We start from the raw sequence: 23925 nt of genomic DNA, 5'->3' as shown, positions 1-23925 counted from the left end.
ATAAGCAAAATTGCAAACTGGGTTTATTCTCACTGGAACATAGGAGACTAATGAATTGAATTGAATTAAATTGAATTTATTTCGTACATCCTTCACATACATGAGGAGTAAAAATCTTTACATTACGTCTCTGTAATAAGTTATAATAAATAGAGGAGTCAATGTAACACAAATCAGCGTGAGTTAATCAGTCCGATGGCCTGGCGGAAGAAGCTGTCCTGGAGCCTTTTGGTCCTGGCTTTTATGCAGTGGTACTGTTGCCCGGATGGTAGCAGCTGGAATAGACTCGGGTCCCCAGTGATCCCACGGGACCTTTTTCACACCTGTCTTTAAATATGTCCTGAATCATGGGAAGTTCATAACTACAGATGCTCTGGGCTGTCCACACCACTCCCTGCAGAATCCTACGATTAAGGGAGGTGCAGTTCCCATACCAGGCAGTGATGCATCCAGTCCGGATGCTCTCAATTGTGCCCCTGTGGAAAGTCCTTAGAATTTGGGGGCCCGTACCAAACTTCCTCAACCGTCTGAGGTGAAAGAGGAGCTATTGTGCCTTTTTCACCACACAGCCAGTATGTACAGATCACATGAGGTCCTCGCTGATGTGGATGCCGAGGAACTTAAAGCTGTTTACCCTCTCAACTCCAGATCCATTGATGTCAATAGGGGTTAGCCTGTCTCCATTCCTCCTGGAATCCACAACGTTGAGGGAGAGATTGTTTTCTTGGCACCACTGTGTCAGAGAGACGACTTCTTCCCTGTAGGTCACCTTGTTATTGTTTGAGATTAGGCCAATCAATGTAGTGTCATCAGAAAATTTAATTAGCAAATTAGAGCTATGGGTGGCAATACAGTCATGGGTATATAGGGAGTAAAGGACAGGACTTAGTACACAGCCCTGAGGGGCTCCTGTGTTGAGAGTCAGAGGTGTGGAGGTATGGGAGCCCAAATGAATGCTTTTATAGAGGTTTATAAGATTATTTGGTCTATAGATCTGATAAATAGTAAGAATCTTTTTTCCCAAAGACAGAGAAGGCTACAGTAGAACGAATGGGTACAGGTTGAATGTCAGAGGGAAGAAATTTGAAGGAAATATGAGGGTAATAAATATCTGGAATAAGCTGCCAGAAAAGTGGTGAAGGCAGATACAGTGAAAATATTTAAAAGGTAAATCTTGACAAATACTTTGATAGGAAAAGCAGAGACAGATATTGGCCTAATGCAAGCAAATTGGATTAGCCTAGAAATGCATCATGGTATCATCAGAATGGGAAAGAAATGTAATGTAAGTAACTTTGGCCATGGAATGATTGTTGGTAGTTGACTTGAGTATCTTAGAAACTGCTGATCTCCTGGGATTTTCACACACAACAGTCTCTAGAGTTTACAGAGAGTGGTGTAAGAAACAAAAAGACATCCAGTGTGTGGCAGATCTTTTGCTGAAAATGCCTTGTTAATGAAATTGGTTAGAGGAGAATGTCCAGATTGGTTCAAGCTGACAGGAAGGCTCAAATAACCATGCATAACAACAGTGGTATGCTGAGGAACATCTCTGAACTCACAACATATCAAACCTTGAAGTGGATGGGCTACAGCAGCAGAAGACCACACTGGGTTCCACTGCTCCTGTGCCTAATAAAGTGCCCACTGAGTGTGTTATATCAAACATCAAATTGCAACTTCTGAGTCTATTGACATTTAATAAAAACTCTTCCTTCTGAAATGTACCACTTTCTCCATAGATTTATTAATTCTATTTTCCCTTTGGTCACATTTTACAGACAAGATAAAATGAATTTGAATTCTGATCCTCCAATGTTCCAATCCTCTAATGGCTGAGAAGAAAGTGTTTTTAAATCTCAGTTCAAATAAAGTAAACAACAGTACTGGAATAACACACACAAAATGATGGAACTCAGCAGGTCAGGCAGCATCTATGGAAATGAATAAACAATCAATGTTTTGGGTCAAGACTCTTCATCAGGATGGGAAGAAGTCAGCATAAGAAGGTGCAGGAAGGGAAGGAATGCAATCTAGAAGGTGATAAGTGAGAGCAGGTGGGTGGGGTGTGAATTAAGAAGCTGGGAGGTGATAGATGGAAAAGGTAAGGATACGGAGAACAAGGAATCTGATAGGAGAGGAGAGTAGACAATGGGAGAAAGGGAAGGAGGAGGCAGCAGGGGAAGATGCTAGGCAGGTGAGGAGAAGAAGTAAGAAGGTCAGAATGGGGAACTGAAGAAGAGGAAAGAGAATGCGGCAAATTACAGCAAGTTGAAGAAATTGATATTCATACCATCAGGTTGGAGGCTATCCAGATGGAATATCATACAACAGCGTACTCCAACAGTCCTGCAAGACTTATTTTATGACTAAGGACAATGATGTTGGCTGCAGCTCTTAAATTCAAGTGTATTGTATTGGAAAAATCTTCAGTCACTGTTTATAGTTTTCCATAATTAACCACAAATGTTCCTTCTAGAGTTGGATTCCATTTAAATATTACATGATCTCAATTGTATGTATGAATTGAAACATAGCTTAAATTAAGGAAACTTTTAGGCTATTCTCATTAAAAATAAATTGGTAGACTAATTTCTCTTTCATCCTCAGTTCAATTGCATCTGACCAACATAAAGAAACTGACAACATACAAATATAAAAACATAGTGTTAAGCAGATAAAAAAGGCATTTAGTGTCCATCATTAACTTCAACACAGGTCAAAAAGTCGAAGTACTACCGAGGCTAAACCTTCAAGCAATTCTTGTAAAGGAAACTGGAATTTTTAAAAAAAATCCAAGAACCAGTTTTTTTTTGTAAGGTCTGATACTTAGGGAAAGTCAATTAATTATATTTCAAAAGTTCAAACTTTGCAGTCAGATTGTTTCTCGGCTTGCTATCTTCTCTTAAAGAATATCTTTTGCTGAAGGGCTTTGATTGCCTGAAGAATTATACCACAACGAGAAATAAACGGGAGAAGATTGGCCTAAGATGGTAACAGAAGGTGTAATATAATTTTTTCAATATGTTCTGGGGCTGATATCGTCGCCCAGTAACTGAAAAGCTGCTACAAAGAATTTATAAATCGAGAACGCCAAGGTGTGATTGAGCTAAACAAACGAGATAAAGCTTCACTCATCCAGTCTACCTACATAATAAAAAAAACTAAATAATAAATGGAAGTGAACAATTACGCAGAAATATTTTTCACTGAAGCTTTTATGGAGCTTTGATGATGATAATTCTCGGGTGTGGAGTCTGCCTCCGCCTCCAAAACCAACACAGCGATACATGCGCTGTGCGGTCGCTTTAAATTTGGATCGCTGTTGCTCGTCTCCATCCAGAGACTGCAGAGAGGGGGTCGAAAGCACCCTCATCCAACAAACTCCTCAGCGCGCACGGCTTCGACAAGACTATGCGTTTTTTTCTTCTCCTAGCCTTGATTTTTCTGACTACCGTAGCAGGTAATGTTTGCTTCTGTTTATTTATAACAATTCGCAGTCTTAATCCAGTTTCTCGATTTCAGCACCTTGGATAGCGAATAGGTCCTGGTTGCTAATCCCGTTAGCCTAGCGAGCCTTGCCCCAGTCGGATTGGGCAGGCAGTTAGGTGACATTTTTTCCCCATAGTCTTGATGACATAACAAAAACAACTAGATTTGTGATATCCAAACTAAATACAGTGATATAGACAGTGGAAATGAAAGCAATATGTTAGAATATATTCAGGACAAGTTTCCGTGGGGCTTGTGGTTCTAATGGCATGTTAATTATATTTCACTCTACAAGATTTCCCACACCCTCTTAGTACTTCCATAATTTCTTTCCCTCGGTCGTTTTCTCTCTTCTCAGTTTTGAAGGGATTTCGAAACGAACCGTTATTTCTGCTTCTCTTTCTACGGACGCTGTCCAACCTGTTGAGTATTTCCAATATTTTATGTTTTTATTCCTATCGTTTCTTCCTTATTTTGTTAAAAGTACGTATTAACAACCGCTGTCCAGAGTACCAGTCATTTATTGTCAAGATCAATTACCGGTATCATGAAAGGACAGTTGCAACCAGTTCCATTGGCAGGCTACTCTGTACATTAGGTCATGGGACTAGGCATATTGTAAAGATATCGTCAAGAACTCACGCAGATACCCCAATATTTCTTCGTCAGTAACCTCATTATAAAATCAATAATACGCAAAATGTCAAGCAAACCAATAAGGCTCTTTCTAATATTAAATTGAAACCTTTCACTGAAATTGTGCTCCACCAGAGAATGCGGGATGAGTTTTTTTTCTCCCAGCATTTCTGTTTTAATTAAGGGTTTTGGGTGAGCTGGTACGGAAGAGGAGATGAGACCAGTATGGATCAAGCATGATCATATCGACTAATGGGACAGGCCCGAGGGCCGAGTGGCCCAGTCTAGCTCCTGTTTTCCTGTGTTCTTGTATTGTGTTCTATCGACCCCGTCCAGACTGTCACCGTTTTATAGACTTCTTATGAAACATCCCTCGCCCTTTTCTTGAAGTAAACAGTCCCAACCTCTTCAACCTTCACAATTTCTTCATCCTAGGAAGAGTTTATGGTATGTTTCTTTGGCGTCCATACCTTTATAAATTGAAAACAAGGTCAGAATCTCACCTGCAATGTAGATGAAAGAAAACTCGATTGTTTGTGGGTCTCCAGTCTGTTTTCCCGTGGGACACCTTTTTTTTGTTCCAGGATCAGTCATTGTGTTTATTTTTGTTTGTTTTTGACAGTGGTCAGACCGCTGCCAGCGGAAAGGGCCGTACAGAAAGATGAGCTGGTAAGGTGCATGAATGTGTCTCCAAAACAGAATCTTAATTATCTCTTTCCGACACTCGGGCAGAGAACGAGTGCTGACCATGTCCGACATTTCTCGTTTAGGTAACGCGGTGTATAATCGAAGCAATTTCCAGCGCTCTTTCGAAGCAAAACGTTTCTCCAGTGACCTCAGAATGCAAGGAAATCCTAAGAAGTAAGAGAATATATTTTTTAAGTCAATACTATCAACCGCCCCGATATCTTGACGGTGATGCAATAGAATCAAAATCAGAATCAGAATTCGGTTTAATATCACCAGCAAATGTCGTGAACTATGTTGTTTTGCGTCAGCAGTACATTGCAATGCATCATTTTAAAGAACTATAATTAGAATAAGAAATATGTGTGTGTATATATGTACATATATAAAGTAAATTAAATAAGTAGTGCAATAAGAGAGCAAAAGTAATGAAGTTGTCAACATAGGTTCACTGCCTATTCAAGAAATCTGAGGGCAGAGGGGAAGAAGCTGTTCCTGAAAAGTTGAGTGTGTGTTTTCAGGTTTCTGTACCTCCTTCATGACAGTAGCAATGAGAAGTGGGCATGTCCTGGGTGATGGAGGTCTATCATAATGGATGTCAGATTTGAGGCATCGCCTTTGAAAATGTCCTCGATGCTGGGGAGGCTTGTGCTCATGATGGACCTGTCAGAGTTTACAGCTGCTTTCAGCCTTCCCCGGTCCTGTGCAGTGAATCCTCCATACTTGCCCGTGCTGCTACCAGCTCTTCACAGTACTCCTGAAGAAATTTGCACCAGTCTTTGGTGACATACGAAATCTCCTCAAACTCCGACTGAAATAGAGCTGCCGATGAGTCTTCTTTATAATTAATTCAATATGCTGAAGCCGGGATAGCTCGTCAGAACCCACCCTTTCCACTGCTGATCCCTCGATGAAGACTGATGTGTGTTCCATAGACTTCCCTTTCTTGAAGTCCACATCAGTTCCTTGGTCTTACTGACGTTGAGTGTAAGGTTGTTGTTGCGGTATCAGTCAACCAGCTGATCTATCCCGCTCCAGTTGCTTGACTGGGGTTCCCGAGAAGGGCTGTGCTGAAACCCTTGTGGAGGTAGAAGCCTGGATTTTGAGCTCCAGGTCTTTCAAACACTTTCTTTAAGTGTTCACCAGGGTAGTTTTGTTTTATGGGGATTCTCTCCCCACCCCTCCCCCGCATCACCCTCTCCCACCCCTGCCCGTCCCATGTACCTGTATTACAAAGTTCAAAGTGAAAACGCTGTCTTTACTTCTCGCATTTAGACCGGGTAAGAGTAAGAGCCGTGTAAATGTACTGATTTTTTTTTTGCACCCGGGCTTTCCGAAGCCACCAGAACTGGCGTTGAAGCGAAGTCACTGTTGCAATATGGAATGTACAGGGTTCGAGTTACCACATCTAGATCTTAAAGCAGCAACGCAATAATAAGCAAACGATGTTAGTTAAGGAATCAGTGACAAGGAAATCAAGCACAATACAGAAACCCGAAGAAAAGTAACATAAGATGACTTCAACTCTTCCGCACTGAAAAATATAATGGAGCGCCCAGTCTCAGGTAGAATCTTGCGTTCATTTCTGGTCGCCACGTTATAGGGAACATGAGTGCATTGGAGAGGGTCCAGATAGAATTAACCAGAATAGTTCCTCAGATTAGGAACTACACCCAGAGGCCACTTTATTCAGTAACACTGTACATCTGCTTGTTAATGCAAATATCTAATCAGCAAATCATCTGGCAACAAATCAATACATAAAGGCATGCAGACATAGTCAAGAGATTCAATTGTTAATCAAACCAAACATCGGAATTGGGAGGAAATTTGATCTAAACGACTTTGACCATGGAATGATTGTTGGTGTCAGATGGGGTGGTTTGAGTATCTCAGAAACTGCTGAACTCCTGGGATTTTCACAGGCAACATTCTCTGGAGTTTACAGAGAATGATGCAAATAAACAAAAAGACATCCAGAGAGTGGCTGTTCTATTGGCAAAAATGCTTTGTTAATGAGAGAGGTCAGGGGAGAATGGCCAGACTGGTTCAAGCTGACAGAAAGGCGACAGTGACTCAAATAACCATATGTTACAATAGTGGTGTGCAGAAGAGCATCTCTGAATGGACAACACAGTGAACCTTGAAGTGGGTAGACTACAGCATCAGTTGACAATGAACACATGCTCAGTAATCACTTTATTAGGTATAGAAGGTACCTAATAAAGTGATCACTGAGTTTATTATAAAAAAGGGTTGGAGAGGTTCAGACTGCTTCTGCCCCATGAAGAAAAGGCTGAGGGGCCATTTGGTAGAAGTCTATGAAAAGATGAGGGTCTATCAATGGGGAGATGACAACACAGAACACTAGAAAATAGGAGTAGGTGTAGCCCACCAGGCCCACAAGCCTGCCCATGATTCAATAAGATCCTGGACAATCTATGCAGGCCTCAACTCCCTCGTTCCCCGAACTCTCAGTTACTTTCAGATATTCATCTATCTCCTCTTTAAATGTATCTAATGCTCTGGCTAGACCACCTGCTGTAACAGAGAATTCCACAGGTTCAACACGCTCTGAGAGAGGATATATTTACACATCTAAATTTTAAAGGACTTGCCCCTTATTTTACAGCTATATTCTCTTCTTCATTGCTGTCCCGCTAGTGTGGGAGATTGGGGCTTTCAGTGGAAGATGATAAAACGCACAGCAGAGGAAAAGGCTGTTGCTAATGCATGCTTGCATTAACCACAATTCCAATCTAACTATTCAATTCTTTCTTCATATGGTCCATATCCCTCTTTTCCCTGCCTGTTTATATACCTGTCTTTAAGCTTCTTAAATGATGGTGTTGTTCCTATTTCTACCTCCTCCCCTGGTAGCATATAACAGGCATCTACCACACTCTGTGCAAAACTTATCTTGCATGTCTCCTTTAAACTTACCCACGCTCAATTTAAACTTGTTCCTGGTATTGTAAACTTGTATTGGACATCTCCATCCTGGGGGCTGGGGGTAGTGAGGGATGGTGAAGGAAGACTCTGAATTTCTACCTATCTATGCCTCTCATAACCTGAAAATACTTCTATCAAATCACTTCTTAGTCTTTGGCATTCCAGAGAGAATAATCCAAGTTTGTCCAGCATCTTCTTAAAGTTAATGGTCTTCAATCTATTCAATATCCTGCTGAACCTTTTCTGTACTGAAGAGTGGAGGCTGAGGTATAACATAAAGGAGAAGAGAACTAAGAATAATGTGAGGAAAAAAACATGTTTGTAACTATGCAGTTGGAACCAGCAACTTTCACTGTGCCCTTCAAGAAGGAACTGGATAAATATACGATGAAGAAAATTTTGCAAGCCTGCAAAGAAAGGGACAGTGAATGGAACTGGAGATTTGCTCTGACAGAGAGGTAGTACACACTAAATGGACTGAACCTGAATCATTTCATTCTGTGTTGTAATATTTGGCTCAATTATCTGTTCCATCATTGTGACTCACCTTATCTCTAATATTTGATACAACAAACCTTTCTCCTACCTGCTCATCCACAAAATCATCAGTAAGTGTTACACTAACAATGCTAAACATAAAATACTGTGCAGATGCTGGGGTCAAAGCAACACTGACAACACGCTGGAGGAACTCAGCAGGTCAGGCAGCATCCGTAGAAACAATCAGTCAATGTTTCGGGCCAGAACACTTCGTCAGGACGAAGGGTTCCAGCCCAAAACGTTGACTGATCATTTCTACGGATGCTGCCTGACCTGCTGAGTTCCTCCAGTGTGTTGTGAGTGTTACACTAACAATACTGTTTTCTTCTGTTAGTATCCAATTGTCTGTTATTATTTATATGATGCTGCCCATTAATCTGTTGCATATATGGAGTCTGATGTGGCTAAATCAAGCCTGTAATGGATAATAATTGGTATCACCACTGCAAAGCCAGCTTTACATACATGGAATCACATGGTCAAAATATCGCTGATATTCTATGCATGTCTGTAATGCACTGATTGTCTTTAGCAGAATCAGAATTAGGCTTATTATCACTGTATTAAATAATGTAAAATTTATTGTTTGTTGTATTAGTTGTAGTACTATTACACTTTGTTCTCAAGACACAAGAATAAATGTTCAGTTTGCCTTCTTCTAATAATGGTTGTTTAAAGCTTTTTTTGTTGCATCCTGTTCCAGGTGAGAAGCCTGAAACAACAGAAAAGAACTTTGAAGGAAGAAATAATTATTATGAAGATGACAAACACACTGAGGACTCTGGAAATCCTCACAATGAAGACAAAGGAAACCAGAGGGCTGTTGAGGAGTACCAGAGGACACGTTATGAGGAAGATGAACAAAGTGAAGATGAGAGAGAGGAAAAGCGACATTACAAGCAAGACCATAGCGAAGAAAATATTGAAGTGAATAACAGTGAGGAAGATAGTAGAATTATAGAAGATTTCTATCCAGTAAAAAACGTGTATCATGTCGGAAGCCGTGAAGATCATCATTCTACTCAACAACATGAAGAAAGAAGACATGTAGATAACAGAAATGAGCAAGATAGTGAAAGAAGATACAGGAAACACAGCGAGGAAGATACTACTCATGAGCAAAAAGGCTCAGAAAAAGCACACAGTACTGAGAGTACAATCAATATGTCTCATCATAAGCGACATGACTTTAGAAGTGAAGAAGTGTCTTCTAAGGAGGATAAGCAATTTGGCATTCATGGACATTCAAATGAAAGAAGATTTGGACATATTGACACAGGTGCAAAGGGATTCAATGAAGATCTCAATAATGAAGATAACAGGGATGGTCAATACGAACACAAGAAATATGACTCTGAGGATTTGGAAGAGAAAAATAGTGAAGAAGGCGAGAAATTACAAAATGATCCCATACACTACCAAGTGGGAAAGAACTATGGCCATTCAGATGAGGATAGGAATGTCTACAATAATAAGGAGGACTTAGATATGTCTGATGAATCTAGTGAAGATCTAGAACCTATCAAAAATATTCATAATTACCTTAAGAGAAATAAAAACCAGGTGGAGTTTGAGGATAAAACTAACAGGCACTGGATGAGTAGCTCAGAGGAATCAAAGGAGGAAAAACATCTCAACAAAAAGACTAAGAGTGAAGAAAAAAAGTATAGTGAAGAAGAAGAAAAGAGACATCATACTGACTACAAGAGACACCACAGTGAAGAGGAAGAACAGAAGAATGAGAAGAGATATTACAGTGAGGAAAAACCACACAACAGTGAAGAAAAAATAAATAATCCTAATGATAATAAGCAAGGAGAAGAAAGCACAGAAGAAAGATACCCAAGCAATGGAAAAGATAAAGAGGAAGAAGGAAATACAGTTCAACAGTTTTGGTGGAAGAAAAGGCATAGTTTGGTTGATAGAAATCCTGGTAGTGAAGAGGAAATCGAGCGCAGTGAGCATAGTCACTTCTATCCGGAATACGAAGGACATGATGACAAGAAGCAGAGAACAATTTATGATAAAAGACACAAGGAGGGAGACCAAGGCCAGAATGGGGAAAGTATTGAAGAACACCACATAAAGCAAAACCTTGACAATGATTTCGAAAACAAAAGGTTGTATGACAGAATGGACATGCTGGCACATTATCTGAAATCTAGGAAGTCATCCATGGAAAACCCAAAACACTATGATTCTGAGAATGAGAAGGGAAAACAACATCATAACGAGGGAAAGAAGAAAATGAACCACAGAGTACTAACCGAAGAAGAGGTAGGCCTAATAATATTTTTAAATGAACAATAATAAAGGTATTACCTCAGTTACATTTCTTAGTTTTAGGAACACATACCTAATGTTTGAGGAAATAACTGATAGGCAAAATGACCAGTTTTCCATTGTTATTCTGAAACAATCTGATGAACCCTAAAATGATACATCATTACATAAATAAAGCAATGATCATTTATAAAACATCATAATCCACAGTTATGTCATAACCTTTTTTATCCATTTAGTAAAACAAAAACAAAACCTTATTTATCCATTTAGTAAAATAGATAGAAGCCCCAGAAGGTCAATGACGGTTAGCAAGAGGAGGGTATGATTGAGAATAGGGTTGAGGAGGGCCAGAAATGATTGCTTGGTGCATGTGGCTAGGAAGTAAATCTAGTTCCATAGTCACGAAAGGCATTTTCAAGCATGTCTTTCTGATATCCACTTCCAGTGGTCCCTCTGAAGATCACTGGTTAGTCTAAATCTATGTTGTCTATCACAAATGAAGCCAGCTCTGTTTTCAGAAAGTATCTTGGAGCTAGTCTTAAGTATCACATTTGCATACTTAACAACTCCTTCATCCATGGGTCCTGGATGCTTATTCTTTCTACTTTTCTGACAACTTGCCAAGGCCAAGAGTAGATTGCTTCCTCTCCAGTTTTGTATATTCTGACATGCACAATGAAGCCAATGTGGGAAGACTCTGCCACAAGTGGGACAGGAGATGTTTAATGGGACAAGTGGTTGGGCAGTATGGCCAGTGGTACTCTTTTAACATTAATGTCATTGGGTTTCCACGTGGCTCCTAATGAAGAAATAGCAGCTTCTCAATGCTTTCTCCATTTCTGAGTGGTCATAGCCAGCCATTCCCAAGAGCCAATGTGGATATCACATTTTTCATAGAAGCTTCAAGAAAATCTTTGAATCATTTCCCCTATCCTGCTGTTAAGTCAAGCTGAGTTTATTATTATGTGGACAGGTATGGTGAGGTCTGGATTAAATGAAAAACTTCTTCCCATCAGCATACCAGTACGTACAGTAAATTCAAACAGCATACAGAATACAACTTGTAAATAAGTCATACATCAATTGTGGAGATTGGACTGAAATTGAATTGATCATTGAATTGACTTCTTTTGTCACATCCTTCACATACATGAGGAGTAAAACTCTTCATGTTACATCTCCATTTAAATATGCAATATGCAATTATAGTAATTTATAATAATTTACTACAAATAGACAGTCAATGTAACATAGAAATACACTCAAATCAGCGTGAGTTAATCTGTCTGATGGCCTGGTGGAAGAAGCTGTCCCAGAGCCTGTTGGTCCTGGCTTTTATGCTGCAGTACCTTTTCCTGGATTGTAGCATCTGGAATAGATTGTGGTTGGGGTGCTCTCAATTGTGCCCCTATAGAAAGTCCTTAGGATTTGGGGGCCCATACCAAACTTCCTCAATCATCTGAGGTGAAAGAGGCACTGTTGTGGCTTTTTCACCACACAGCTGGTAAGTACAGACCACGTGAGGTCCTCATTGATGTGATGCTGAGGAACATGAAGCTGTTTATCCTCTTAACCGCAGATCCATTGATGTCAATAGGGGTTAGCCTGTCTCCATTCCTCCTGTAATTCACAACCAGCTCCTTTGTTTTTGCGACATTGAAGGAGAGGTTGTTTTCTTGATACCACTGTATCAGAGAGATGACTTCTTCCCTGTAGGCCACCTCATTATTGTTTGAGATTAGGCCAATCAATGTGGTGTCGTTGACAAATTTAATTAGCAGATTAGAGCTGTGGGTGGTGACAAAGTCGTGAGTCTACAATGAGTAAAAGAGGGGACTTAGTACACAGCCCTAAGGGGCTTACCTTACCACTCTTACCACCTGCTGGCGATCTGACAGGAAGTTCAGGATCCAGCTGCACAAGGCAGGGTCAGGACCGAGGTCTCTGAGCTTCCTGTTGAGCCTGGATGGAATTATGGTGTTGAATGCTGAACTGTAGTCCAAGAACAGCATTCTCACATAAGCATCCTTCTTCTCCAGATGTGTAGGGACGGTATGTAGAGCAGTGGCTATTGTGTTGTCTGTTGATCGGTTGTGTCGGTTGGCAAATTGTGGGGGATCCAGTGTGGTTGGTAGCAAGGTGCAGATGTAATCCTTAACCAGCCACTCAAAGCATTTGCTTATTATTGAGGTGAGTGCAGCAGGATGCCAGTTGTTCAGACATGTTACCTTGGTCTTTTTTGGTACAGGGACAATGGTGGATAATTTGAAGTAGGAGGGCACTCTACACTGGGAGAGGGAGGGATTAAAAATGTCAGTAAACACACCTGCCAGTTGTGCTGCGCACATCCTGAGTACTCACCCTGGGATGCCGTAAGGTCCCGCAGCGCTTCCACTCGTTGGAAACATCTGCGTACCTCAGCCTCAGAGAAGACCGGGTTGCAGGTTGTAGCGGTGGCTTTCCTCAGAGGCTCAGAGTTAGCAACATCGAACTGAGCAGTAAAGGAATTGAGTTCATCTGAGAGAGAGTACGCAATGTTGGCAGCACAACAACGTTTGGCTTTGAAGTCTGCAATGGTATGCAACCCTTGCCACAAGTCACATGTGCTATTCGTTGTGAATCTTGACTCAATCTTGTCCCTGTATTGTTTTGCAGCCTTGAGAGCTTTGCGTAGATCATAGTTGCTTTTCTTGAGCTCCTGCTGATTGTCGGCAGCATAAGCTCTGTGTCACACGGTAAGATATGCTCGCATGGAACTACTGATCCAGGGGTTCTGGTACTGGTTCATTAATCGTGGAGCTTGGACTAAAATGTCTTTGAAGGGTCTAATGTTGGACATGTCCATTAGACAGCTTGCTAAACAGAGCTGACTTAATGTAATTGGATCATCTGTAGTTGGGAAAATGCTTGAAGCTATCATTAAAGAAGAAATAGCGAGGCATCTGGAAAGAAATGGATCCATCAGGCAGACACAGCATAGATTCAGCAAAGGCAGGTCCGGTCTGACAAGCTTACTGGAGATCCTTGAGGATATACCAAGCGCAGTGGATCAAGGGGAACAGATGAACATTATTTACTTGGATTTTCAGAAGGCGTTTGATAAGGTGCCACATGAAAGACTTCTCCATAAGATAAGGATGCATAGAGTTGGGGGTGATGTATTAGCATGGACAGAGGATTGGTTAGCCAATAGAAAGCAGAGAGTTGGTGTTTCTCTGGTTGGCAATCAGTGTTGAGTGGTGTGCCGCTGGTGTCGGTGCTGGGCCCGCAACTGTTCACGATATACATTAACGACCTGGAAGAGGTGACCGAGTCTAATGTATCTAAGCTTGCTGATGACTCTAAATTGAGTAGAAAAGCAAGTTGTGCAGAGGAAAAGGAGAGTCTGCAAAGAGATATAGATAGGTTAATTGAGTGGGCAATGGTCTGGCAGATGGAGTACAATGTTGGTAAATATGAGGTCATCCACTTTGGAAGGAAAAATGGGAGATCAGATTATTATTTAAATGTTAAAAGATAGCATGCTACTGTGTAGAAGGATTTGGGAGTGTTTGTGCATGAATCGCAGAAGATTTTGGTTTGCATGAGCAGCAGGGAATCAAGAATCAAATGTGGCCTTCATTGCTAGAGGGATTGAATGTAAGAGCAGGGAGATTATGCTGCAATTACTGGGTACTGGTGGGCCCACACCTGGAGTACCACGTGCAGTTCTGGTCTCCATACTTGAGGAAAGATATACTGGCTTTGGAGCCGGTGCAGAGGAGGTTCACCAGGTTGATTCCAGAGATGAGGGGGTTAGACTATGAGGAGAGATTAAGTTGCCTGAGACTGTACTCACTGGAATTCAGAAGAATGAGAGGAGATCTTACAGAAATATATAAAATTATGAAAGGGATAGATAAGATAGAGGCAGGAAAGTTGTTTCTACTGGTAGGTGAGACTAGAACTCGAGGACATAGCCTCAAGATTCAGGGGAGTAAATTTAGGACAGAGCTGAGGAGGAACTTCCTTTCCCAAAGAGTGGTGAATCTGGGGAATCCTCTGCCCAATGAAACAATGGAGGCTATCTCAACAAATATGTTTAAGACAAGTTTGGATAGATTTTTGTATAGTAGGGAAATTAAGGGTTATGGAGAAAAGGCAGGTAGGTAGAGGTGAGTCCATGGTCAGATCAACCATGATCTTTTGAATGGTGGAGCAGGCTCAATGGGCCAGATGGCCTATTCATGCTCCTATTTCTTATGTTCTTATGTTCAATGCTGGAGATATTGACCTGGGAGAGGATGCTCATATTTATTTGCTTATCCTACTAATTAAGTAGTTTGAATGTGCAGAGACAGCATTGGTGGCATTTCACCAGTACTTTGAGATATGTCCTCAGAAGCATACAGGTGCGGCTAGTAGAACATAGCACTGGTGCTGGATTTGAGGTCTTGATCTTTGAACACTGTTTTCTCAGACTGCCAAAGACTGTGCTGGCATATTGGAGCAGTGTTGAATTTCATCATCTATGTCTAGGTGGAGAGGTGGACATCAAGAAATGGAATGTGATCTTTTTCCTAGGATCAATTGTGGATCTTTATTGTTGTGGGCTCATACTGAACCTACTTCTTATGGATATGTTGGATTGTACTTTTCGGTGCAGAAGAAGCACACTTGCTTTGTCATCATATGAGACCATTTGGCATCTAGTTTCTGGCTGTAAGATGCTGGAGCACCTGAAAATAACTGCAGTGGCATTATTTAATAGGACGAACCAAGCAAAGTATAGTTAGTGGAAATCCCTTGGGTGGAAAAGGTCTGGAAGATGGAAGTCAACTTCATCAACGTCTAGGAAGCCTGAAAAACAAATTGGCAGCAGTTGGATACCCTCCATTTATTCCACCATGATGCAAACTATGAACCACTACAGACCCAACCTCAATGCAGAGAGGTATCACAGAAGTTTGTGTTATTGGAATCTGCTTCAACCCCTTCCTCAATTTTTGTATAAGTTGCTTCACTTAATTTATAGGATGAGTATAAAAACTATTTTTTCTGTTTCCTGAACCAAAATCATTAAGTTATAGTATTCAGATGAAGCTTGCTCTAAATCCGCTGAGCTCTAAATCATTGTGGATTTCTTCACAGAGCTGTTTGAGAGGTTAAGTGTTATACTAAACAGCTGGGAGAACAAAGGCTCTTTACAAATCCTATTCCTTCAGACAATGATTGTGGTCAACATGGCTCATTTCCCTAATTTTGTGAGCCACCTTTCAGCAAAGGCAGCCTTTGATGTTGGATTTCAAAGACAAAATTCAAAGTTCAATGTAAATTTTATTATCAAAGTACATATATGTCACCATAAACAATGCTGAGATTCATTTTCTTATGGGCATACTCAACAAATCTATAGATTGGTAATCATAACAGGATCAGTACAAGATCGACCAGAGTGCAGAAGACAACAAACTGTGTAAATGCAAATATAAATAAATAAGCAGGGGCAAGTGACTTTGCATGAAGTTATCCCCTGTTGTTCAAGAGCTTGATGGTTAAGGGGTAGTAACTGTTCCTGAACCTGATGGGGTGAGTCCTGAGGCTCTTCTACCTTGTTCCTGATGGCAGCACCAAAAGGAGAGAATGTCCTGGGTGGTAAGAATCCGATGATGGATCCTGCTTTCCTACAACGTTTCATGTAGATGTGCCCAATGGTTGGGAGGACTTTACCCCTGATTGCCTTGGCTGAATCCATTACTTTTCATAGGATTTTCTGTTCAAGGGCATTGGTGCTTCCATACCAGGCTGTGATGCAGCCATTCAATATACTCTCCATTACACATCTATAGAAGTTTGTTGAAGTTTTGATTCCTTTCATCAATTCATGAGAAACCATGGCATAAGATTGCTGGAGAAGCAGAAAGGAAATATCCAGGATGTATCCGAAGACCACGCACAAATAGTGGAGAGAGGGCACAATATCTCAAATCCAGCCATCGACCTCAGCACACTCAGTTTACTCCCTCTGTGGCAGAGTTTGCAGATTCTGCAGAGATCTCCTTTGTCACTTTGAAAGTTACAGAACTGGAGTGGAAGCAAACACAGGAACATTACAACTCCTGTATGTACTTGAGTGGAGATCCATTGTGCCATCTTGTAAGCTCCAAGTTCATCAGCTATTTCTTAATATGCACCTTAGTATATTTATTTAAATATTTAAAAATACTTACAAGTGTAAGTCAGCATTTGATGAGGATTAGCAGAGAAATTCAAATGGAGCAAATACCCTTCTTACTGCCTGTTATACTGCTGACGTTTAGGGCAGCAATAAAGGTCCCCCATCCCTGTCGGTGTTCACAGCTTCCTTTATTGTGTCAGTTGCTCAGTTTTCACTACTGTCAGTCATACAAGTTCTGGGTGCTGACTCAGAACTTGATTCCTGAATCCTGATTCCAGCCAACTTAGCTCTCAATAAGGTTATCCTCTTGGACTTACAGATAAAATCTCTCTTGATAGAAACTAGAATGGGATTTTTGTGCAATTGTTGCCAGTTCTCATTGTTTTGTTGCACAGATATGATTATTCATTAATTTTAGGAATGGACTAAATTTATTTTCTCATACCCCGATCATTCCAAACAAGAGATTAAAAATATTTGAGATATTTGTTGTGCTAGTAAATAGAATGCTTATTAGTTCAGAAATGTAAGGTTTTTTTTTGTTCTTGTTAATCCATATCAGCGTTACTGTCCATTCCAGTCCCTTGATATGGTGATACTGGTGCTTCACCTTCTTAAACCATTAAAGTCCCAGTGATACAGGTACATCTATAGTAAGCAAGTAATTAGTAAACTTTTCCAGTTGGGAGACTTAGATTCCTGTTCCATGCTGCCATCTCGTGCCCAAGACATGAAATGATATTGTGAAATTTTAAAAAGCAATAGAGCATTTGAAAATATGTTGATGCAGCAAACATGAAATATAATATTGAAAAGATTGAAAATGAAGAAAATTCATAATACATAGGAAACATGCTGGAGCTTTAGTAAGATAGTGTTTTGTAAGATTACAAGTAATGCAATAATTTAAACACATAAAATGAAATATACATTCAGTTCATTTATTTTATTGCTGATGCTTATAATCCTCTCCATTATCTCCATCTGAACAAATATTAATATCTTTACTTCCACTGTCCAAGGATTTCTTGAAGGTTTTCTCAGAATTGCAACTGAAACAGATAAAAGGTTACTTTGCTTTTAAGAGACTTTTGGATAGGCACATGGAGCTTAGAAAAATAGAGGGCTATGGGGGTAAGCCTAGTAATTTCTAAGGTAGGGACATGTTCGGCACAACTTTGTGGGCTGAAGGGCCTGTATTGTGCTGCAGGTTTTCTATGTTTCTATGCTGAGCTGAAATAGTAAGGTATCTGTTTTCAAGTTGTCCTTGATCCACCAGTTGCTGCTGAAACTGTGGAACATAGAGGGGAAGATGGTAGCAAAATCTGATCTAATCCAGATCAATCGTTCTCAAATTACTGACCATAAACTGCTAATTTATGATGGGGGAATGGTTAGGTTTTTTTCACTAATATTCAAGAGATGTTAAGTAATAAGTTAAAAGAAAGTGATATAATTTCAAGAATAACTATATATTTTTTTATGTAAACTAGTAATAAAGTGCTGCCACTAGAAAACTAGCATTAGGCATTTGGGGATTATATGGTGCCTTGCAAAAGTATTCAGCCCCCACAATTATTTTCACATTTTAATGTCTCATAGTCTAAATATAAAATATATTGAAGTAGGATTTTTTTCAGCTCATGAACTAAACATTGCGCATCATGTCAAATCAAAAGAACAATTTGAAAACCTGTCAACAATTCATTAAAAGTTAAAAACCAAAATTGAGGCTGAAAAAGTTTTCACCCTCTTTGTAATTACTATGCTAACTTTCCTCAGGTGCAATACTGTATATTACTTTACAACTCACCCAATTTGTTGTAGAAAATTTGAGGATCACCTGTTTTCAATGAATTAGTAACAATAAATACCACCCCTCTCTGTGAGGTCCAATAGTATGGCAAATTTTCAACAGAGCAAACCAGACTGAAGACAAAAGGACATCCAAATCAAGTCAGGGAAATGATAATGGAGAAGCACATACCTAGAGCAGGGCATAAGACCTTCTCAAAGGCACTGAACATACCTCTATTGTGAAAAAGTGGAAAAAATATGAAACCAGTTCTACTCTGCTTAGGTCAGACTACCCTTCTAAACTTAGTCTCCAGAGAAGAATGGCACTTGTAAGAGAAGCTACTATGACACAGTCACCCTGAGTGAGCTGCAGGAGTCAGTGTCTGCAACTGGAGATGAAGTTCAAGGCTCCATGCAACACACATAAAAATTGCTGGTGAACGCAGCAGGCCAGGCAGCACCTACAGGAAGAGGTACAGTCGACGTTTCGGGCCAAGACCCTTCATCAGGATTGCTCCATGATCTCTGAGGCCTTTCACAAGAAGGGTATTTATGGAAGAGTGGTAAGGAAGAAGTTCTGGCTGAAAAAAAGCATATCCTTGCCTGTAAAGGCTTTGCAAAGCGTCACTTAGAAGATGTGGAAGAAGGCCTTGTGGTCAATGAGACTGAAGTCAAACTTTTCGGCGTCAACACTAATCAGAATGTGTGGCGTTATTCTAAAACTGCACTGCAGCCAGGAAACACCATCCCTATTGTAAAGTGTGATGGAGGTAGCATCAGGCTATGGAGATGTTTTTTTAGCAGCAGGGACTGGAAATCTGCTCAAGATTGATGGGAAGATGAATGCTGCTAAATATAGAGACATCCTGGATAAATACCTGCTTGCTTCTGCCAGAAAGCTTAAACTAGGGAAGAAGTTTGTCCTTCAGCAGGACAGTGACCCAAAGCACACCACCACAGCAACCATGTAGTAGGTTCAAAGGGAAAAAAAGAACTGATGTACCTGAGTGGCCCAGTCAGAGTCCTGACCTTAACGCTCCGGCAAGACCTTGAGATTGCTGTCTACCACTGACCCCCAACTAGCCAGGCGCAGCTTGAGCAATTCTGCAGGTCTTGCTCCATCATATTGCACAAAGCTAACGGAGATTTATTCAAAAAGAATACTAGCTGTAATAGCTGCAAGAGAGGGTTTAACCAAGTACACATCAAAGGGGGATGAATACTTTTGAATTGCTGACATTTCAGTTTTTAAATTTTTTGTTTTTCATGCTTTACAATTTTACTTTTACTATGCTTTACTGTGAAAAAAAGGAGCATGTGATTCTCAAACAAAAATTCTCAGTTAAATTGATCAAAATCCCTGGTTGTAATACTCAATTATGTGAACAAAGGGTTGGGGGCTGAATTCTTTTGCAAGGCACTGTATTCAACATAACTTCGTATTTTTGAATTCCTGCAGAACCATCCTTATTTTCCTAATCCAAACACCAGATTTTCAGTAGATTGTTGGCATTTTAGCCACATCCTTTATTGATACATGTATTTTGTTAAATATTATTAAATATATATCCAGTAGTGTGCAAAAGTCTTAGGTACATATATATAGCTAGGGTGCCTGAGACTTTTGCACAATACGGTATTTGTCAATGTGGAGCGGAAAGTGAGTTTGTAAATCTGGTGGGAGCAAAGGATGTTGGGAATGGCGAGGATGGAGCTCTGCGGGACAGTGTGCGGCAGGTGGCAGAGAAGGAGTGGCAGGGATGGGGTTGGGGGCGGGGAGCTGTTGCAGACACACCCAGTCCTGAGACACCAGGCAAGGTCATTTGATTCCAAACAATTGATTCATTGATCATTGCAGAATGTCTCTCTGGTGCCTCCTGCTCCCTCTCCTCTCCCTTCCCCTTTTCCCAACCATGACTCCCCTGTCCTTGCCCCCTTCCCACTCTCAGTCCACAATAGAGACCCATATCAGAATCAGGTTTATCATCACTCACATACTATCTGTCATAAAATTTGTTTTTTTTGGGCGGCAGTACAGTGCAATACATAAAACTACTACAAAATTGTGCAAATATCTTAGGCAGCCTTGCTATTATATATGTGTGCCTAAGACTTCTGCACTGTAACGTATATAATTATATGTGCCCATCTTTACATACCGAGTTTGGTCATCCTATATCTGATCGACCCATTTTCAAACCCCACCTGAAGCATTGTAAAAAAGTCTGGGCATTTCATGCCTGAGAAAGCACATCAATGCCTTAGTGAGGTGAGAGTCTTGGAACAGAATCAGAGTGAACTGAGAAACTGGATTTCATCTCCTTAAACCAAGTAAAACAGTTTGATAAAAGTTTTCAAAGCTATGATGATTTTCTGAATGCAAGTAGAAACATAGGTAATAACAGAAACAATGGTGGAGCAGTGGATGTGGTGTATATAGTTTTAGTAAGGTCTATGGCATGCTAAGGTTCCCTGTGGTAGGCTCATTCAAAAGGTTAGGAGGCATGGGATCTGGGAAAACCTGGCTGTGTGGATTCAGAATTGGTTTGCCCATGAGGATAGTTGTAGATAGAGGGTATTCTGTAGGCATTTGTTCTGGAAACTCCACTCTTTGTGATTTTTTTAATAAATGATTTGTATGAAGAAGTGCCAAGGTGGGTTCGTAAGTTTGCAGATGACATAAAGGTTGGTGGAGCTGTGGAGAATGTAAGAAGTTGTCGTAGGTTCCAATAGGAAATTGACAGGATGCAGAGGTGGGCTGAGAAGTGGTAGCAGGAGTTCAGCCCGGAAAAGTGTGAAGTGATTCACCTTGGAAGGTTGAATTTGAAGACAGAATACAACGTTAATAGTAGGATTTTTAGCCATGTGGAGGAAGACAGGGAGCTTGGGGTCCACATCCACAGATCCCTCAAAGTTGCTGCAACTGTTGATAGAATTGTTTAAAATGTGTACGTTGTGTTAGCCTTCATTAGTTGGGGGATTGAGTTCAAGAGCTATAAAGTTATGCTGCAGCTCTATAAAGCCTTGGTTAGACCATGCCTGGACCATTGCGTTCAGTCCTGTGTCCTGTTATAGGATGAATATGGATGTTTTAGAATGTGCAGAGATTTACCAGGATGCTGCCTGGATTGGAGAGCATGTCGTATGAAGATAGGTTGAGCAAGCTGGAGCTTTTCTCTTGGGAGCAAAGGACGATGAGAGGTGACTTGACAGAGGTGTACAAGATGATAAGAGAAGTATTGTATATCAGGTGGACAGCCAGAGACTTTTTTTCAGGAAAGAAGCACTAGTATGAGGTGTCATAATTTTAAGGTGATTGGAGGAAAGTATAGGGGAATGTCAGAGGTAAATGTTTTACACAGTGAGTGGTGGGTGCATAGTATGTTCTATCAGGATTGGTGGTAGAAGCAGATACGTTAGGGACATTTAAGAGACTCTTAGATAGGCACATGGATAATAGAAAAAATGGGGTTATAAGTCATGTGGGAGGGCAGGGCTAGATTGATTTTAGAGTAGGTTAAAAGGCTGACATAATATTTTGGGCCTAAGGACCTGTACCGTGCTATAATGTTCTTTGTTCTATAAATGAGACCTGGAGTATACTATCTGACTGGGCAGTGGAAGTACACTCAAGAAGAACTTCAAGAATGAAATCGGTAAGTGACTGAAAGTGGAAAATACTGGGTGGAATGTGATTCATAAGGTAGTTTATTTTCAGGGAGTTGGCAAAGCCACAATGGCCCAAACGGCATCCATATGAACTGTTGCTTGACAATTCCACAGGTACCGAAATAAGATGGAATGTTTCTCACATTCAATCAAACTAGGACATGAATGAATTCATTATCTGAAATTATAATTAAATTATAATGAAATCAGGGTTTTGCCTGTACCCATTTAAGTTATAAAAAATGATGTATATTAGCTTTTTTAAAATCTTTTCTCTTATTGATCTTACACAGGCTTTTGTTCACACTGAGCATATTGGTAATTGAACAACCTGTCTCAAAAGTACACTGATGAAGTTAGAATGTCATACTACTTGTACCACAGTGGGTAAATTTTTTGTTAAATGTCAGGAAGAGGCTGATCATACTAATTACTAAATGCTTTCCATTGTCTCCAAAGCAGAAGGAACTTGAAAATCTGGCAGCAATGGACTTGGAATTGGAGAAAATAGCAGAGAAGATGAATGGCCATCAAAGAAATTAATAGAATGTTGCTAGCAGTGTCAATTACTTATCGAGACACCTCATGCTATATTGAACTTGTTTTTCAAAAAAAAACTAAAAAAAATAATTCTATATAATACATACAAAAAAATCAGCGAAGAGGCTACTTGTAAAGTATTGATCATCTTTTGCTGTCCATTTGTGTCATATGTTAAACTGTTGGATATATATTTCTATTGTGTATTCCTATATTTCTAATCACACAGATATAAAGGCATGAAAAACTGGATAACAACATTTTGGTCATGTTGGAATCACTTTCTCATAATAGTCATGAGAAAATTATAATTTAATTTTCATATTCTGATTTCATGTTGTTATTGTACTAGTTCAGCTTGCAATTTGGATGAAATAAAAATCACAGCGTGTTCAGACCCCTCTACTTTAAACAGTTATGTAAGTAAAAATGGAGTATTTATAACTGGTCAACTCAGCATCAAAGTTACTTGATCTTCAAAGCCCAAGCAGCATGTGTGAAATGATATACAGTATTTGTGCAGACATATACAAAAGATAGGGAAACAGTAGGCTAGATATTTTATCTAATTTATGATCACTTCAAAGGAGAAAATAATAATAGTGCAAAAAATAAAGTTCTAGAGCAACACAGCAGGTCAAGCAGCACTGTAGAAGAAAAAGGATGGCTGATATTTTGGAATCGACATCAGAAATATCATGTAAGGCCCCTTACTAGTTCATTAATCTCAGAGAATTGACTACTACTGACCAGAATTGGAAGTGAAAGCTTTTTGCCAATTTCTTTCAAGGATTCATTTTCTTTACTTGGTCAAGTTATACCACAGTTTTCATGCCCACAGATTACTTTCATGCACAAATATTTAAAGCAGCCCCGATCTTTGCCAAAACTTGCACCAGACTTTCTTTGATCTGGGTGAAAGAATATTTCTTAAAATGTCTCCATTGTTCTTGACGGTATTTCCTTACACAGAATTTTATAAAAACATTTTGTAGGATTTTTAGAGCATAAGACATAGGAACAGAACTAGGCCACTCAGCCCATCAAGTCTGCTCCGCCATCATGGCCAATTTATTATCCCTCTCAACCCCATTCTCCTGCTTCTCCCTGTAACCACTGATGCTCTGACTATAATCAAGAACCTCTCAACCTTCACTTTAAGTATAGCC

The 23925-nt window shown here is 40.1% G+C and overlaps 1 protein-coding gene across 2 annotated transcripts; it reads left to right on the top strand.

Annotated features, from left to right (window-relative positions):
• Positions 1-3364: 3364 nt before the first annotated feature.
• Positions 3365-22989, top strand: LOC140202224 (uncharacterized). Of its 2 annotated transcripts, none has more exons than XM_072267096.1 (5): positions 3365-3463; positions 4751-4797; positions 4899-4989; positions 9011-10584; positions 22679-22989. In XM_072267096.1, exons 1-5 carry the CDS (start codon positions 3415-3417, stop codon positions 22757-22759), a joined length of 1842 nt encoding a protein of 613 aa, XP_072123197.1. In that variant the 5' UTR covers positions 3365-3414; the 3' UTR covers positions 22760-22989. The 2 variants fall into 2 exon arrangements, with proteins under 2 accessions (XP_072123197.1, XP_072123196.1); XM_072267095.1 differs by having other exon boundaries at positions 22676-22989.
• Positions 22990-23925: the final 936 nt, after the last annotated feature.

Source organism: Mobula birostris, chromosome 8 (assembly GCF_030028105.1).
Source record: "Mobula birostris isolate sMobBir1 chromosome 8, sMobBir1.hap1, whole genome shotgun sequence".
In the NCBI taxonomy this organism is placed as follows: Eukaryota; Metazoa; Chordata; class Chondrichthyes; order Myliobatiformes; family Myliobatidae; genus Mobula; species Mobula birostris.
The sequence above is the reverse complement of the archived record's forward strand: the minus strand, read 5'-3'. Positions and strand labels throughout refer to the sequence as shown.